We start from the raw sequence: 18,031 nt of genomic DNA on the forward strand, positions 1-18,031 counted from the left end.
CTTACAGTTGATTGTGGGTGTCAGACACCCCAAGCATCTGAGTTTCATCATTTTATCATAAAATTGACTTTTCAACTGTGGAACTAAATATCTTGTTTAAAAAGACCCATGTTGCAATATTTTTGTTATGAACTTACTCTATTTCAAAAGTAAAGTCATAAATTTTCAGGTTAAAATAATTAAAATTGCGTGAGTTATGAATTTTTAAGTAAAAAAACCCATTTTTTCACTTTTTTCCAGTAATTTTGTTAACAAACTTAAAATAAATAAATGGCTATAAAATCAACTCTACTTACAAAAGATACCTTAAACTATATCGGATAATTTTATTGTGACAGAATATTCAACAGGGGTTAAAAATACATGATTAAATACGCTGGGTGTTGAACACCCACGATGCACTTTACCGTGATTTTTACCATACATGCACTTTGAGGGTTAAAATGTTTGTCTTGGATCATTTTTTTTGAGAAGAGACTAATATAAAGCAAGAAGAAGATTACATTTTTTAAGGTTAACAATGTAATAACGATTTTGGCAGGAAATTTTAATAGCCAGATTTTTTTCATTTTAAAAGCTTCAAACCTTATTCCGAGAAATGTATATTAATAGTTATACTTTTAGTCTCAAATGGAGAAGTAATTTGCAACACAATTTTTAATTCTGGAAATGACTATTGCATGTACCCTATTCTTTTTTTAAACGCTTGTGAGGTTTCAAAATTTATTTTTGATTCTTCCTCAAGTTTCACGTAATTTAGGTGCTAAATTTTCTTGGATTTTCCGTATACAAGACCTGTACTTGATACGTGTATTTTTTTTGAAACTTGACTGTTTATTCAGCTGCGAGCGATCGGATCAATCAATTTGCATTTTTATAAACTACATATAAGCCCTGAAATGGAGGTTTTTCAAAGTCTTAAAAAGTTGAAGAATTTTTTTTATCATACCATATCACGCTTTCTGAATGAGATGCGATTTTTCGTTAAAGCTTGAAAAAAGTCGAGCCTGTAGTTTCTGTTGTAACTGTTTCTTTGATTGATGTAAGAAAAAGATTTTTGAGAATGAGGACAAAAAAATATTTGAAATTATCGCTCTGTCTTCGTAAGATTTTGTAACAAGGAGAAATATTAAATTGATCGCTATTGTATTATTAATTATTATATATTACTAATGATAATATTATTATTGTATTACTGCAACTTTGGTTTATACTCATAGAAATCAATATACCAGTGTTTACAGTATTTCTGGATTTTTTTATACCTTCTTTCTTATTTTTTCTGCACAAGACATACCTTCTTATTATTTCAGACAGGGTCTCGACCCTGTCTGGAAAAACTGGGTAAAAGTTTATCTATTTAAATTTTATTATTTCACTATTAATTTATATTCTTTATTTATTATTTATATTATTTATATTGATTATTTTACTAATTAATTTTACTATTAAAGTTTACCTATTATTTGGGTAAAAGTTTATCTATTTATCTATATTGTTGAAAATTAGTTTTTTTTTGTATTTGTTGTTTTACATTAATGCTTTATCTAAAAATTTCAACTTTTTGCTTGAAAATTCAACAGTTTTTCTATTTTTTCTCTCGACTGAAAAATCTTTCTTAGTTGAGAATACAATTCATGTAGAAAAGTTGTGTTTTTAAGTGGAATTCAACTGCTTTTTATTAATTATTAAAATCTTTTTTGGTTTAAATATCAACTACTACATTATTTGTTCAGAATTAACATTTTTTGAAATTAAAATTTAATTAAATTGTTGAAAGTTAAACTTCTTTGTTGAAAAGCAATATTTTTATGATTCATTATTTAAATTGAAAATGTGTTCTTTCATTAGGTAAAAATTTAACTAAATATTTTAAAATATATATATTTGGTAAAAAATGAATTTTTTTAAACTGAAAATAACTTCATTTTTTGGTTATCAAATTATCTTTTTTAGTTGAAAATCCGTATTTTTTGGTAAAAATTAAACTTCTGGGTTGAAAATTCAATTATTCTAATTTAAAATTTATTATTTTCTTTGGAAATTCATATTTTGAATGTAAAAATTAACTATCCTAGTTGAAAATTCATCATTTTAATTAAAAATTCATCCCTTTATTCGAAAATGTAACTTTTTTCTTGAAAGTCAGTTTCATATTTTTAAAAATTATTTGTTTCAGAGCTGAAAATGTAAGTTTTTCAATTGAATATTTAATAATTTTAGTTACGAATTCATGTCCTTGATCATTAATCTTTTAATTGAAAACTTAAGTAATTCATTTAGTTGAAAATTCATGTTCTTTGTTTAAAAGTTATTATTTTAGGGTAAAAAATTAATCTTTTTGTTTGAAAGTAAATCTACTTAGTTGAAAGTTAAACTCTTTTGTTAATAAAATATCGATTTGGTGGAAAATTTTTCTTAGTGAAATAATAATCTTTTTAACCACAAATTTAAAAATTCTATTTTAAGTTGAAAACTGATATTTTTTAGTTGAAAATACGATTATGTGGTGGAAAATGGCTCTTTTTTTGTTGTTAAAAATTCATGTATTTTGTTGAAAATTGATATTTTTTGTGTAAAACTGGTTAAAGTTGAAGATTCATCATTTTAGTTGAAAATTCGTCTTTTTATTCGAAAATGTAACTATTTTCTTGAAAATCAGTGTTTTGTTGATGAAAATAATTTTTTTTGTAAACTGAAATATAACTCTTTCAATTGAATGTATTCCATCATTTTAGTTTTAAATTCATTTGCTTGCTTGAAAATTAATTTTCTTAACTGGAAATTTAACCATTTTAAACTCTTTTTTTAAAATACATCACTTGGGTGGAAAACTTGTTTTTGTTATTTTTTTTTACTGAAAAGAATCTATTTTTGTTTGAAAACTGATATTTTGTACTTCAAAATTCAATTGGTAGTTGAAAATTGGTCTTTTTTAGTTAGAATTTCATGTGTTTTGTTAGAAAGTTAATCCTACATTTTTAACGCAAATTATTGATAACACGAAGTTTCAATAATATTAATAAAATAATTCATTAAAAGTGTTATACAGAAAATTTGAAACAAATTTTAATTCGTTACGATTATTTTTGAAGATTGCAATCTTTTTTGTTCACATTCAAAACAATTAACAAATAAGAGTTACACGATAAGAATTTCTAGTTAAAATGAGAGATAATAAGTAAAATATGCAATTAAACTGTTTTTTTCTTTATAAATGGAAATTATTGTTAACTTGAATTTTCAATAATATTAACACAATAATGTATTAAAGTTGTGATAACAAAAAATGAGAATAGTTTAAATTTATTACACTAAAAGAAAAATTAAATATTTCAGCAAGATATATGTATAGAGTGAAAATTTTATTGAAAATATGCAATTAAACTTTTTTTAACGCGAATTATTTGTAGCATGATTTTTCAACTGATATTACCAAAAATAATTAATAAAAGTTATCAAAAAAATAAAAAAAAAAGAATTTAATTCGTTACAATTGTTTTTGAAGATTGCAATCTTCTTTGTTCACTTTGAAAATAAGTTATATTAAGTTTTGCACTGTAAACAAAATTAATTTAAACGAGAGGTAACAAGTAAAATATGCAATTAAACTCCTTTTTTTAACGCAAATTATTGGTATGATTAACAAATACACTTTTTTATTCTACAACTTTATCAATATTTTGTTATTCTATAAATTCTATTAATTTTTCTCTGTTCAACGCTTAGTACCGGGAGGATTAATTATAACATCAAACATTTTGCAAAACTAAATATTTTTTTAACATAATTTATTTTTTATAGATGACTTACAACGAAAGAAAGTAAATTACTTTCTAGATTTAAAAAGAAATATAAATGTTTATAATTTAGTTCAATTAAGCGTGCCTTTGAATTTTCAATAATCATTATAAATCTCGATAAAAGGAAAATTTAATTTAAATTTACTATTTTCACAGTTTACAATAATTACATCTGCCAATGCTGAAAAAGTAATGTTCGTTTCGTAGAATTATTATTGGTACTCTGTAAAAAGTGTATTCGTATTTAATCATAAAAATAATTTTTCCTTCATTTTGTATTGGTATTTATCAATTTATTGGATATTTAATATGCTAAAAAATATTTTTCTGAATTAAAGATATGACAAAAACGTATTTTCACAATTAAAATAAATTAAATGTGTATTTTCCCGGTGCATTTGAATAATTTTCGGCCTAGAAGTACAGCCAAGGCCGGCACTCGGCCATGGTCAAATTTCATGTCACATTTATTCTACAAGTCTTTATAGGATATTTAATAATATCTTGTAATAGAATTTTTCAAAACTTGATACATTTTCTCCAGCATTTGGGTAGACACCCTGTCAGAGGTTTTGTATAAGTTTGGCTGTTTTGATTTTGGCACTAAAATTTGGCGAACAAAGTTGTTACAATTTTTAAGCTTCCGATTACATTTTTTGCCATTGTGGTTGAACTATAAGAGTTCATTACTCAAAATTGGTGAATTCCGAACGCTTTTAAATTTAAAGTGTCTTATTTTAAACTTTTTCAGTAAGAAACCGTGGCGGACCCAAAGAACCGAATGGCCTCTGCAAAGTACCCGCAAAGACCCCATTAGGTTCCTTTTTAAAAAACTTAAAAAAAACAGAAAAATCAACTTTTAAATTGTTGAAATTCGGATTTTACTTCCAAATTTTCATTAGAAACTCACGGAGTAATCGCAATACTTTCTCTTGCAGCGTTAAATACATTAAAACATAAAATACCTGTCATTTACAATTTACATGGGCCGAAAGCACCTTCAAGTGCATCTTCTTTTAGTAGCAGTTACTAAGCGTTCCGTCGGTAACTTTAAGAATTTGTCTGGATGCTAGCGCCACGCAGTGGAAACCTCAGGCAACAACACTGCGATGCAAGTGAGAGAGAATTTTATTTTTATACTTCGCGCACAACATACTACTTGAGCTATTATGGATGCGCTTGAAGATAATATCTTTGCTTGAAGTCACTAATGACATTTTTAAAAATTTTTAACGCTACAAAAAAAAGTATTGCTATTACTTCGTGAGTTTCTAATATAAAATTTAACGTAGAATCCGAATTTCAGCAGATTAAAAGTTGATCTTGATGTTTTTTTGAGTTTTTTAAAAAGGCACCCAATGGGGTCTTTACGGGTACTTTGTAGAGGCTCCTTTTGGTAAGGTACTATATTAGAAGAGAATATGCAAGCTGCCATTCTGGTTCCTCGCCAAATTCAAAATCCCTACATAGATTTTGAAATATATAAATACACTTACATGGTATAGATTATTTATTTTTAAATTATACTGAAGCATTGTTATCAAAACATAAATTACAAACAAAATTACGTGATGTAATATATGAAATATTTAAATTCGACTATATGATTTTTTAACCCACACTTTTGCCAAAAATTAGCTCTTGCAAAAATTATGATGGCAAACGAAATTTTACTCAGTTTATAAATAGGCGTGCGTTAAAATTATAATATAATTTTTGGAGTAAATATTAACAAATAATAAAATAATAATAGACTATAGGTGAAACATTACTACAATACTTTTTCAAGAGTTTATTATGATAGTTATTTATATTTCACATTATACGTCCTTTTTATTTGCGTGGGTTACTGTGCGCCTTTCTGTAGAAAAACGGGTTCCTAACCTTACTCTCTTCTGGATCTCATTTCGCTTTAATTTATCCAAAAAAATGCTCACGGGCAATTAATTAAATGTAAGCATAGTCTTCAGACCCACTATATTTGAATTATATTGTGATAGTCATAAATATTAGTAATAACTTCGCATGATCTTGAATTTAAATTCGGTTTCCATTTGTCGCTTCTATTTTTACAAAACGGAGCACTGCAGCAGACCATTTTTCTTATATTCTAAACTTAATTTCAATTAAACTATACGACATGATTATCGCACTATTTCCCGCGAACTGTCCAGGAACCAGAATGGCGGTTGCATATTCCTGTCTAATATATTACCCTACTTTCGGTTCCTTCGGTCCGCCAGGGTAATTGTTGAATTTTTTGAAGTTTGTAAGAAAAATAAAAGTTGACTAAATTTCAAAGAGATTTTTGAGAGCCTATTTAAAAATTTTAATTTTTCATATTTAAAAACAAAGTGGAAATTTGTTTTTGTTATAAATTCTCTTATTTTTGTTCAAACTACTTATGTTTATGCAATGATTCGATTTCTTTTCGATATAAAAAAAAGTCCGATGGGTTAGATTTGAACGCGCGTTCCTCAGAATGCCACCCAAAAAACATCAAAGTACTTTCATAAATACCTGGAAGACTTAGAAAATAATACTCTTGCTTGTTTATTAACTTGCCACTCGTGTTTTTATTTTTATAAAGTGATTCAGTGAAAATTTTTTTGTTAATTAATTTCATTTTGAATGAAAATGCGAAAATCTTGATTTCCTAAAGTTTTCCACCTTGCAAATGTGATCTCAAAGCATCCATTACAAAAAATAAAGAAATAGAGCAAAGTAAAGCGTTTGCACAAAAATCGGCCTATGTAGATGACTTCTAATCAACGTGAGAGACAAAAGTTATCTGCGTCTCGTTTTCAATATTTCGCTGACGCAAGTACAGTAAAATTAAATAGAATGGATATAACACCACACAATTTAATAACCGATGCAAATTCAGCGGGTCATTCAAATTCTACAATAAAAAGTATCATACCACTTTTTCATTTTCTACCTGTTTGAAATAATACTCTACTTCTGAAAAGATTTTTGTTCTCAATTCGTTTAATATTATATAATATTTAAATCGCTTGATTGTAACATATTAAAAGTCAATTATTAGAGCGTTGCTAAGGAGTTTCAAATAAATAATTCGAATTCTCATATAGAATGTCAAAAGATCGAAATAGGAATACTTTGATAATTCTGTTACAAAGTTCCATTTCACTAATTTTGGAATACTTGATTAAATACTTGAAGAAATTGACATTAATTTTTTCTTCATTCGTTTTCTCATGAAAATTTAGTTAGAAAAGGATTCGTCGAGAGTTCGTGATTTATTCATTTGAGTTTCTTTATGAATTACTTCGAGTGGTCGCAAAATGTTCAATTTCGAAATACTTTAAAGCTCATTAGAGATTCTTTAAGAATACTTGTACGAACTCAAATTTAGTTAAAAATGGATAAATATAATTCTTTTTATATTAATTATTTCTAATTTACGAATTCAATGACGTAATTCATGTTGTACTCTGACTTCAGAACTAATTGAGGGTTATTTCTGAATAGGGTTGCCGTCTGGGATTCTATTAATTTCAAATTAAAAAGTGACATGAAGTAAAATTTTTGCGAAAAAACTGAAACTTTTTAGCATTATTATAAGAGAATATTATTATGAATAGAAATAAATGTTTTAAAACGTTATTTTTGTTAAAAATTAAATGTTGCTTCGCACTAACTGAAAAGTTAAAAACGAGTTGAAAAATTGTTAAAAAAACCGCGACTTTCTAACTCTATATTTCTAAAAAAAATTCTATAAACCATAATAAATAGTTTTAAAAATTATTAGAACATCTAATTATCAGTATAAAGTAATACTTTGTGTATTAGAAATAACTTGTATTTAAAAACAGCAAAAAAATCATATTTAGCGCAAAAAAACTCGCAAAATCCAATTTCTCACTTATGGGGTTTTTTGGGATCCTCTAAAATGATTAATGAGGTTGATATTTAAATAGTAAATTTTGATTCGTACCTTACGTCATGTTCCAAGCAGGAAAAAGTTAGCCGTATTCATAGAATTCGAGGAATACGCGTAATTCACGAAATACAGGGAATCCATGAAATTCCATGATTTCGTTCAATCCCTTGAGTTTTTTGAATTCATGGAATTCACGGAATTCAATAAATTCACGAACACACAATTTTTTGAACGCATTTTTTTTATAGTTTCAAAAGGAGTCGATCTCCATGAAAAAACCAAACAAAAATTGGACCATCCTATACTACATAAACCATTCTCAGAAACTGAAAATATGCAATTTTCTTCAAGGATTATCTCCGTATGTTCTTTATAGTTTTGGCGATGACACATCACTACTCTCTTATTCTGAACTTACGTAATGTTTAGCTTCTTAGAATTTGTAATTAAGCAATCTTGAACTTGTCTCTAGAAACAATCATTATTTTTTTGTTCAATCTTGATTAACATTGATGCACTGGTAATATATAAGGACGGAGAATGCGTTTCGATCTTTATTTCATAATGTATTGTGGAACAAGCAATATATTGCTAATTTATAGTTAGTTTATAGTATTCAAACAGTCTATTTAAAAATCATTATGAAGTTCCCTGCTATTTTCTCAATCATAGTTATTTTTGGTAAGTCTATGAACCTGTAGAATAATAATTATTGCACAATGGCGGATCCAGAAATTGAATTTGGTGTGGGTGGTTCGAAAAGTTATGAAGGGGCTACTTTGTAATAGCTGCGTGCATGGGTTATATTTATTGATACTATATGCAATTCAAAAACCTTTAGTGGGGGCGATCGTCCCCATCGCCCCACCGTGGATCCGCGCTTGTTAATGCAAAAGTTATTTTATCATTTATATGGTATCGCTTTGTTATTTTTGAAGATTACGTAATTTTCTTTGCTTTTCTTAATCGGTACTTTTGAATAAAATGTAATCATTTTTGAAAGCAACTATTGAAAAGCTTACAATTGCGAAGATTTGAATTTTAAATTGTTCGAACACGCAGGATTTTAATTGAAAACTAATCAATTTTAAAGTATGAGAAAGTTGAGCTTAAAAGGAAGCCTTGTCAGAGGTTGGATGAACAAAAATAGTTCATAGTAAATTTGAAGAGAGATTTCTGTTCTATCTTGTACGGTATACAGAGTGTCTAAAAAGTCCAGGGACGGTTGGATATTTCCTCAGGTAAAATATTTTTCAAAAAAGTGAAGGTCATTCCTGAAGTAAATTTGAACGAGGAATTCAATGGTGACCTTTATTTTGACCTTGAAGTGGACCTTCATGGCTTTTTGAAGGTCAACTTTGTTTTTTTTTAATGGATACCCCTTTTTTACATCTGAAATCAAAAGAGCGGAAAATTCTACGTTCAGGTACGTACCCAAGTTATAGGTCAATTGTAACGTTCAAGGTTATTTAAAATTAACAAAGTTTTCCAAGAGGTCAGTGCAATTCCTGAAGTAAATTTCAACGAGAAATTCATTGGTGAGCTCTGTATTGATCTTGGTGATGATATTCAAGGTTTTATCAAAGTTTTTCAAAGTAGTTTACGTTTACGTTAAGCATTACCCAGGAACAACGACGTGGACGTAGTAAATTCTGTTCCCTTTGGGCTGCTTGATTAGCGTGAGTCCCCTTGCCTCTCACGCTTCAGTGAAGATGTTTGAACTGAAAACCTTGACCTTCTTGACAAAAAGCTATGCGATTGTAAAAATGAGTTACAGCATTACGAATCATCTCCCTATCAATCAAAGAAGCCTCTTGCAGAATCCGATTCTGCAATTCGTCTAAGCTTTGCGGTTGCGTTGAGTATACTTTGCTCTTTGAATAACCCCAAAGAAAATAGTCGAGAGGCATCAGATCAGGAGATCTAGCAGGCCACTCGATTTCACTCCTTCTTCCAATCCACCTTTGAGGGAACTGAGTATCCAAATATGCTCGAACCTCCCTACCGTAATGAGAAGCTGCTCCGTCCTGCTGGAACCAAATATTTTCAAATTTATTGCCTGTAATCTCCCTTATTCTTGGTACAATTTGGTTTCTGAGAAGCTATTCATATGCACGGGAATTGAGATTACCATCTATGAAGAAAGGGCCTATAAATGTATCATTCAAGATACCGGCCCAAACATTAATCTTTTGTGGATATTGTGTGTGACTCTCCAACATACAATCAGGATTTATTTCGAACCAATATCTACGATTTTTCCTGTTAACTTCACCTTTTAAAGTGAAAGTAGATTCATCTGAAAATACTATATTGTACAAGAAAAGAGGATTGAGAAGAAACAGAGATTGAGCTCTTGTACCAGATGAACTTTGTAAGGATGGAAGTTAATGCTTTTTAAAATATTTCGCACTGTCTCAGGAGCAAAGTCACGCTCATCACTAGCTCGACGTAAACTAAGGTGTGGGTTTTCAACAAATGCTTGGGATACGTTCATCTGCATCTCCTCAAATCCTGCAGATTTTGGCCGACCAGTTCTCTGAAGGTCCTTGATAGATCCATGATTCATAAAGCGCCTTACAGTTCTTTCAATGGTTGATTTTGAGACAGGATTTAATCCTTCATTATTACAGATACCCTCTCGCGTTCCGAAAGCTTAGCTTGCGTCATAATAATCTTTTAGCGAAAGATAGTAAGTATGTACCGTAATACGTAAATTTAGTTTCGATTCGTAATATTCGTATGGAAAAACGGTATAGGACTTATGGTATCGCCTTAGGTATTGACTTAGGTATCGAAAAACGTTATATGACTGTATAACTCTTCGAGGAGGAATAGAACTCTCACCAGAACACCTGGAACTGTTAATGAAAAATTTCCTTATGATTTTACAATATTCAAAACGCTGTAACCAAGATCAATACAGAGCTCACCAATGAATTTCTCGTTGAAATTTACTTCAGGAATTACACTGACCTCTTGGAAAACTTTGTTAATTTCAAATAACCTCTAACTGACCTTGAACGTTACAATTGACCTATGACTTGGGTACGTACCTGAACGTATAATTTTCCACTCTATCGATTGCAGATGTAAAAAAGGGGGTTTCCATAAAAAAATCAAAGTTGACCTTTTTAGACACCCTGTATATGCCATTAAATAGACATCGTCACATAACAAAGTATCTCAGCATATACTCCCACTTTCAGCAATGATTCCATCAAAACAAATTTTTATTGACCCAGCATTATCTCTGCCAAGGTTTCACTTTACTGACAATAATTTCCGGTATATTGAGATAAATTGTAAGACACTTAATTGAAAAATAACATTTTATAATTCAAAAAATAACCAAGCCCAGCAATAAGCGTTTAATTCAAAAGAATTAAGAATTTGTATCGCCTGTAAGTAACAGTAAACAGGCGTTATACGTCTTATATATATATTTTTTAAATTTTTACCGTTGCAAAAAAAACGATTGCGATTATTCCGTGATCTTATGTAGGAAATTTGACGTAGAATCCGAATTTCAACAATTTAAAAGTTGATTTTGCTGTTTTATCGAGTTTTTAAAAAAGGAACTGAATGGGGTCTTTACGGGTACTTTGTAGAGGCTCCATTCGGTTCCTTCGATCCGCCGCGCCGCGCCGGGGATGACATCAAGCCGGTGAAGTCCTTGTGTGTATTGAGCACATGGAGGGATCCAAGGATGTCAGAGCTTTCTGCATCCATCTCGAAAGTGCCTTAATATGTTCTTAGGATGCGGGTATGGCTTTGAGGTTATGAATTAGAGATTTCCTACTTTTCCTTCTCCTTAGCCATGATGCTGTAGTCGGCCGGAGCCAAGAATACGATCACGAATATAGTTCGTTTCTCAAAGTCTTGAAACATGATGGCAGGCCTCAAATGTGTAACGGAGACTGCCTTCCGAAAATTGTAGCTCGAGATAATTTGGCACTTCTCGTGCTGGACAATTGACTCTATCGGTCTCTAAATGGAGTAGTGCACTTTCCTCATGTCCAATTTTAAAATTCAGGCCAAGTGTCTCGACCGCCTGCTCCTTAAATTTGTAAAGAAACTCTTCTGTGCCCATTATCTCGTGTTCCCTAAACATTTTTAGGAGAGGATCTCTACCATTTGCAACAATCAATTTCTACTTAGAATAATTTGGTTATGAAGACATTGACTCTCATTGTGGGGCGGTCTTGACGGACACTAGTACGCTGCCAAGTGTTGTAGACGACAAAACTTCGCAAAGCAATTGAGCAAGTAACATCACGGACGCAGCAGCACGGCAGGTTGAAGGCGAGGGGCTATTAACTCTCGAAAAATGAAAACATTGCATGACGATTTCATGTGATATTTACGTTGTCTGTAGTGAATTTTCGTTTTTGGACGTTGATTGCTTTCGTAGCGCACACTACCCAGTAGTCTACGCTAACTCGCCTTAAGTTATGCTAATTTGGCCGTTCTCTGCGTTAGACGTTAGACGTATCCGACGTTAAACGATGCTTTGCGAGAACCGAGGTACAGTGGAAGGGAAAATATTCACTTTTTTCTTTAAAAAAGCCCAGAGAATTCACTTGTGGCCCAATCTCAATTTTTTTCCATAATTAAAGTGCAATAAAGTTTCAAGAAACTTTGCCTCGAAAATTTATTGATCCATTTAATTGTTAAAAACAAATGCAATAAGGAAATTGGCAAATAGTGTTATTTATACTATAAATTTTTTTCTTTTTGGTAAAACTACTTTGCGTTAATTCAGGAACGACATTTAATTTAAAATATTTTTAAAAATTAGCAAAAATCACTGTTATAATCAAATTTTGTTGAAAATTTTTTCAATATTCTTTTTTGCAGACTCTCATTTATGTTTAGTATCTGAATTTCTTTGAATATTCGCGTGGATAAATTGCGTGGAAAGAATCTCAGTTGCTACACAAAAGGGCGACGCAAAAGCAAGTTGTGAAAATGCAAACATAACGTCACCCGTTCATAGTGATCACGTGTTACCGGACCGATGGCGAAAAAGGACGGCATCATCCGAATTCTACTTCATTCGTACAGAACTAAGCGATCTTGTTCGCACTGATGATCACTAATTCACACTGACTGCAGCGTTGTCGTACGTTATTAAACGCTTTTCGCGTTATTTCGCCTCACTCTGCAGCACTGTACTACATTGCTTCTTTCTTAACAGGCGTCATAAACCCAGCCTACTGATTTCAAACACTACACTTTAAGCAACATTACTCCGAGCATTAGTTACGTTATACGCAAAATTTAAAAATGATTTCATACGTTAAGGGCATGTGATACTTACAGTTTCCCCGGCCTTTTTCCACAAAAATGAAAATTTTTTAAAGCTGAATTCGGAGATGCTATAAAATATCATAGCGGACGTCTCCAGGCTCTTTTTTGAGGGATAATAACAAAAAAATTTATTGTGCTAAATAGAAATTTTATGCATATGCATTATTTTGAGGTTACGTCGTTTTTCATTTCTGCCTTTCCGATAATCTGGAAATTATTTATGAAATAAACTTTTTTGATTGCCTGCAAACAAGGTTAGTGACGGGAGATTAGTTACTATGTTTATTTCTAAGTATAAAGTTTTCGGCCAAAAATATTCTGTAGTTTGGAAGTAACGCTCGGGTGAATTGTAACACACATAACCTCGAAATATACACGCACGTTGTTAGCAATATCAAAAATTTTTTGATAAAAAGACACAAAAAAGTGTGTGGGGACGTCTGTTAGCATGTTCGCTATCATTTCCCAGTTTTTGCAGGCAAAATATTTCTTATCCTAGGAAAAAAGCCGGGGGAATCTAACACTGAAAAAATCGATACTATTTCCTAAGCGCTATGCAAATTAACTACATTTTTCTAAATTAAAACTTTTTTCAATTAACCCACAAAAAAAGTGTGTGGGGACGTCCATTAGCATGTTCGCTATCATTTCCCAAATTTTTAAGACAAAATATTTATTATTCTAGAAAAAAAGCTGGGGGAACCTAAAACTGGTAAAATCGACAATTTTCTAAGTATCACATGCCCTTAAATACGAGAGTGAATAAACCCTCGGTTGGACGCGATTGGTTGGCGTTATGAGTTCGTATGTGCACGGCTCGTCCTCGAGACGTCTCCAGCTAAATACAAAGTGTTCTCTTGTACGAACACCTTCAGCAGTCTGTGGACACCAGGCCCTGGCCACTCATATAGGCGACCTTGAAGTATTATAAGTCCTATCCCCCTCGGAGTATACACTAGATGGAGCAGCGTTGCTTCCCCTGTCCACACCCCACAAACCAATTGCCCATTGAATTTTCTTTTTGTGATTGCTTTTTTCATCTCATTTACTTCTTCAAGTTTATTATCTAAAAACTATCTGAAAGTAATGTGACGTCATGATTTATCTTATCTTAGGGATCGGAGTATACGCTAGTTGGCGTCTATGATCCTTCATCTAGAAAACATTGAGTGTCCACAACATGGTGGACACTCAATGCTTTCTAGATGAAGGATTATAGCCTGGCGTGGCCAGGATTTTTTTTGGGGGGTGGGGGGGGCTTCGATTTTTTGGGAGGGGACTTCGAGTTTATACACAGGCTAAGAGTGGAGCCCCCAGTTCCCTCCGGCTACGCTACTGATTATAGACGCCATCGAGCGTATACTCCGATTCCTAAGATAAGATCATTCATGACATCATATTCCTTCCAGATAGTTTTTGGACAATTAACTTGAAAAAGTGAATAAGATGCAGAAAGCAATAAAAAACCAACAGAAAATCATATATAATTATTTATGTATTTCTGTTTATTTTTGCATTACTTTATTCGTGAAACTATGGTTCACGAAGAAATTGAAAACGATAGTTAATTGGCACTTTTATTTGAACCACATTAAAATAACCTTAAATCCGGTTCAAGCCTTCCAACGGGTGATTACCGGCAACAACAAACATGGTAGTTCGCGCGTTGCTAGGGGCTATGTATTTGAGGGGTGTGGGCAGGGGAAGCAACACTGTGCTATCTAGCGTATACTCTAACCAGGATCAGACTTACAATACTTTAAGGTTACCTATACGAGTGGCCAGAGCCTGGGACCATCCCTGAATAATTGTCCGCGACTGCTTATCGAATATTGCAGTCATATTCGGCAGAAACCCTTGGTACAGGTGTTCAACATTGCATGTTTCAGAAAATCCAAGGAACAGGATTCCATGAGGAACCCTATTATACATTTCATTGATATTTATTGGTATTAAGAATTATTTTTGATTATTACAGGATATGTCGGATACTCTTCGGCCATGTCAATGGTTGAGCCTATTTCGTTTGTATTACAAGTTACATACAACTTACCAGTATTGGATTGGGAATCGAAATGCAGTGAATCTTATAAAGATATAGTAAAATTAACCAGAGAAACCGGAAATTTAACACTCTTTTTACTCCCAGGTTCAATATCAGAAAAACTGCCTAATTCAAAATCTACAGAAGGATTAGACGATCTTATTAAAAAAGACTGTATCGGCAGTCAAGATTTAAAAAATATATCACAAAAAGTTGTTTCAAGCGTTCAAAAATGTTTAGAGGAAGATAAAAAATTAGATACTGCTAACGAGGAGGAAATGAAAAAAGCCTTAATTAATTCCATGTGTAGAAGCGTTCAAAGCTCGTAAGTTAACTAATATTAACAAATTATCGATTTTCATATGATTTTTAGATTTTAAAATCTTTAGTTGTATATTTGATACAACTTTAATATTGATCATGTTTCTTTCAGAATCGAATGGAATATTCAGTCAATTAAATTTACCCAAAATCAATAGAAGAGCTGATGACAATTAGTATGTGTAACGATTATTAATTATGCAATTAAAAAGATAGACAGGAAGTCATCGTAGCTGAGACGATATCGGGGTTGCCTTATGTACCAGGACTGCAGCCTTGGCAGCCACGCTGGCGCGGGTTCGCTTCCCAAAGCAGGAAGCGAGGCTGGATGTGTTTTCAGAATGCCTCGTATACTACTCCACAGATACTCTACAGTTTATAATTAACCCTATAGTACAGTCGCTAATGACCTTGGAAGTTGATGCGTCTACAAACCTTCAATTAATAAAAAAATCGGATTACTATCCTTTTATATTATTCACCCCTCCTATACTCCCAATGCAACCAATGCAATACTAATTCCAAACACATTAGCTGCGCCCCGTTTTGTCTTGATGCACCACCTCAACTCCGCTCAACGTGCATAACGACCTTATAACCCCTCTTTTTAAATTCTCCCCAACATCTGTAACAACAATCTACTCCCCACTCTCCCATATTCGCATATTTAATATTTTAGCCTTTGTTTCGCTCTTGGCCCATGTTATTTAGTTTTTATCACTGTCTGTCGCTCTCTAATTCCTATATGACCCTCACTTGCAAGTATATCTGAGGGTTACGACTTTAAGAGCTGAGAGAAAATATAATTGTATTGTAAATTCGTTAAAAATAGAATAAAATATCGCTTTGTATGTGTCTTAAAAATGTAATAGACTTTAATTTTCCTTCAATTTTAATTTTAAAAAATGTTCGACCCTTTAAACCCCTAATTGAGCAATTTTTGTTTATTATCCCGAATATTACAAAAATTAATTAAAAAAATGAAAATCATTATTTTTTTCATTTCTTGCAGTGGATCATTTTTATAAACAAATTCGAAAAACTAGAACCATTTTTACAGGAAAATACGAATAAAAACAATAACTTAAAGTAAAAATTACAGAATATTCAAACATTTGTCTACTGCATATTTGCAGGAATTTTGTACTTTTTTCATTCGCAGGGATTCTTTTGAATAAATTTTTATTCTTGAATTCAGATGTGCATCAAAATTGTTATTGCAGGTTGCACAGTCTTTTCAAAAAACTTCCCCTTTTACCCCTTTCTCTTTATATACTCGATATTTGAAAATACAATATTTTAATTACGCGGAAGATTCTCTGAAATTACTAAGTTTACTCATTATTGAATAATAATTTAAATAATTATAGGACTTAAATTTATTATTTATGAATTAATAACGTATACGTTTCAAGTGCTGACCCATTGAAAATAAATACTTTTAAAGAAAATATGAAGCTGAAACATTTAAAGAATGTTGAAAATGTGAAAACTGGATACAGAAGTTGTTATCTAATATAAAATTGCTACAGTCACAAAAGATATAGTACTTTTTAAATAAGTATTAGAAGGTTAACACTTTTTAGTTAAAGTATACAAAGTTAAATCCCTAATTAAAAAATGGAATATAAATCAATCAACTGCAATGTTAAATGTTCTAACTTGAGCAATTTTTAATTTGAGTTTAACAGCGTAGTAAAAATGCTAAAATAAATCAAATAAACAAGTTTGAGCGCGCATAGGGTGCGTCACTGTTGGTTCTCGCACTTCGCACTCGTTAATGTACTTACCTCGCGCTACTTTCTAGATCTTTATGCATAGACTTTTTAAAACTAAAGGTGAAAGCATCGACAACAGTAATTTGGTGACTGAAAATTTTCTTTAGTTAAAGCTCCTTCGGCTTTAAAAAACACATTCTCATCACGTATCTCGTGCTTCGCACTCGAGTTTATTCCTGAAATTTTGTATCATTCCCGTAAATGTATATTATTATAATTAATAACTTACATTGGTAATAAAATAGACGTAGCTTCATTATCCCGTTTAAAAAATGCGAATTCTTTTTAAAAATTTGGTTGTTAAACATTTTATTGAAACTTTTGTCGTTTTTGCATAAACTGAATTTGCTCATTTCCAATGTTTTTTTATGATTTAAAGTTTACACTCTTGCCTTGTTTTCATATCGTCCGTTATTTGGCTTAAAAGGTTGATTTTCGTGTGTTTTTTGAAATTATGTAGATGCTTTAACTCTTGTAATGTTTTGTTTGATGAAAAAAGTCATCAAGATAAATGGGTAAAAGCCATCACAGGATTTCCATCCAGCCCCTTAACTCTGCCGTCGTGGGGTCTATTGTTTCGGTCGAGTCGAGCGCTGGCAGTACAGTCTTCTTCAACAAGAGGCAAAGTTCGCACTGCGAATCCTACACAGTAACTATCATCGCGATACACTAGGCAGAGAAAGAGAGAAACTAGGAGAAGGAAAAGGAAGAAAACACAGTGCAGGACTACATAGAAAGGGGCCTCGTCATCGTTTTTGATTGAACATTGAATAGTTTAGTAGAAAATTCATTACTTGTGGAAACTGAAACAACTTCATATTATAAATTAATTTTGACTTTTTAAAATTTCTTTCTTTTGATACTT

The 18,031-nt window shown here is 31.5% G+C and overlaps 1 protein-coding gene across 1 annotated transcript; it reads left to right on the plus strand.

The window, feature by feature from the left end:
• Nucleotides 1-8,269: 8,269 nt before the first annotated feature.
• LOC117170925 lies at nucleotides 8,270-16,217 on the plus strand. The gene is made up of 3 exons (XM_033357975.1): nucleotides 8,270-8,391; nucleotides 15,002-15,392; nucleotides 15,501-16,217. Exons 1-3 carry the CDS (start codon nucleotides 8,352-8,354, stop codon nucleotides 15,544-15,546), a joined length of 477 nt encoding a protein of 158 aa, XP_033213866.1. The 5' UTR covers nucleotides 8,270-8,351; the 3' UTR covers nucleotides 15,547-16,217.
• Nucleotides 16,218-18,031: the final 1,814 nt, after the last annotated feature.

This window comes from Belonocnema kinseyi, chromosome 1 (assembly GCF_010883055.1).
Source record: "Belonocnema kinseyi isolate 2016_QV_RU_SX_M_011 chromosome 1, B_treatae_v1, whole genome shotgun sequence".
In the NCBI taxonomy this organism is placed as follows: domain Eukaryota; kingdom Metazoa; phylum Arthropoda; class Insecta; order Hymenoptera; family Cynipidae; genus Belonocnema; species Belonocnema kinseyi.

Bases quoted from the DNA above. Each gene is read 5' to 3' on its own strand.
- LOC117170925 (XM_033357975.1), top strand. From the start codon at position 8,352: ATGAAGTTCCCTGCTATTTTCTCAATCATAGTTATTTTTG. The intron at 8,392-15,001 runs GTAAGTCTATGA...TGATTATTACAG, and splicing joins CTCAATCATAGTTATTTTTG to GATATGTCGGATACTCTTCG. The intron at 15,393-15,500 runs GTAAGTTAACTA...TGTTTCTTTCAG, and splicing joins TGTAGAAGCGTTCAAAGCTC to AATCGAATGGAATATTCAGT.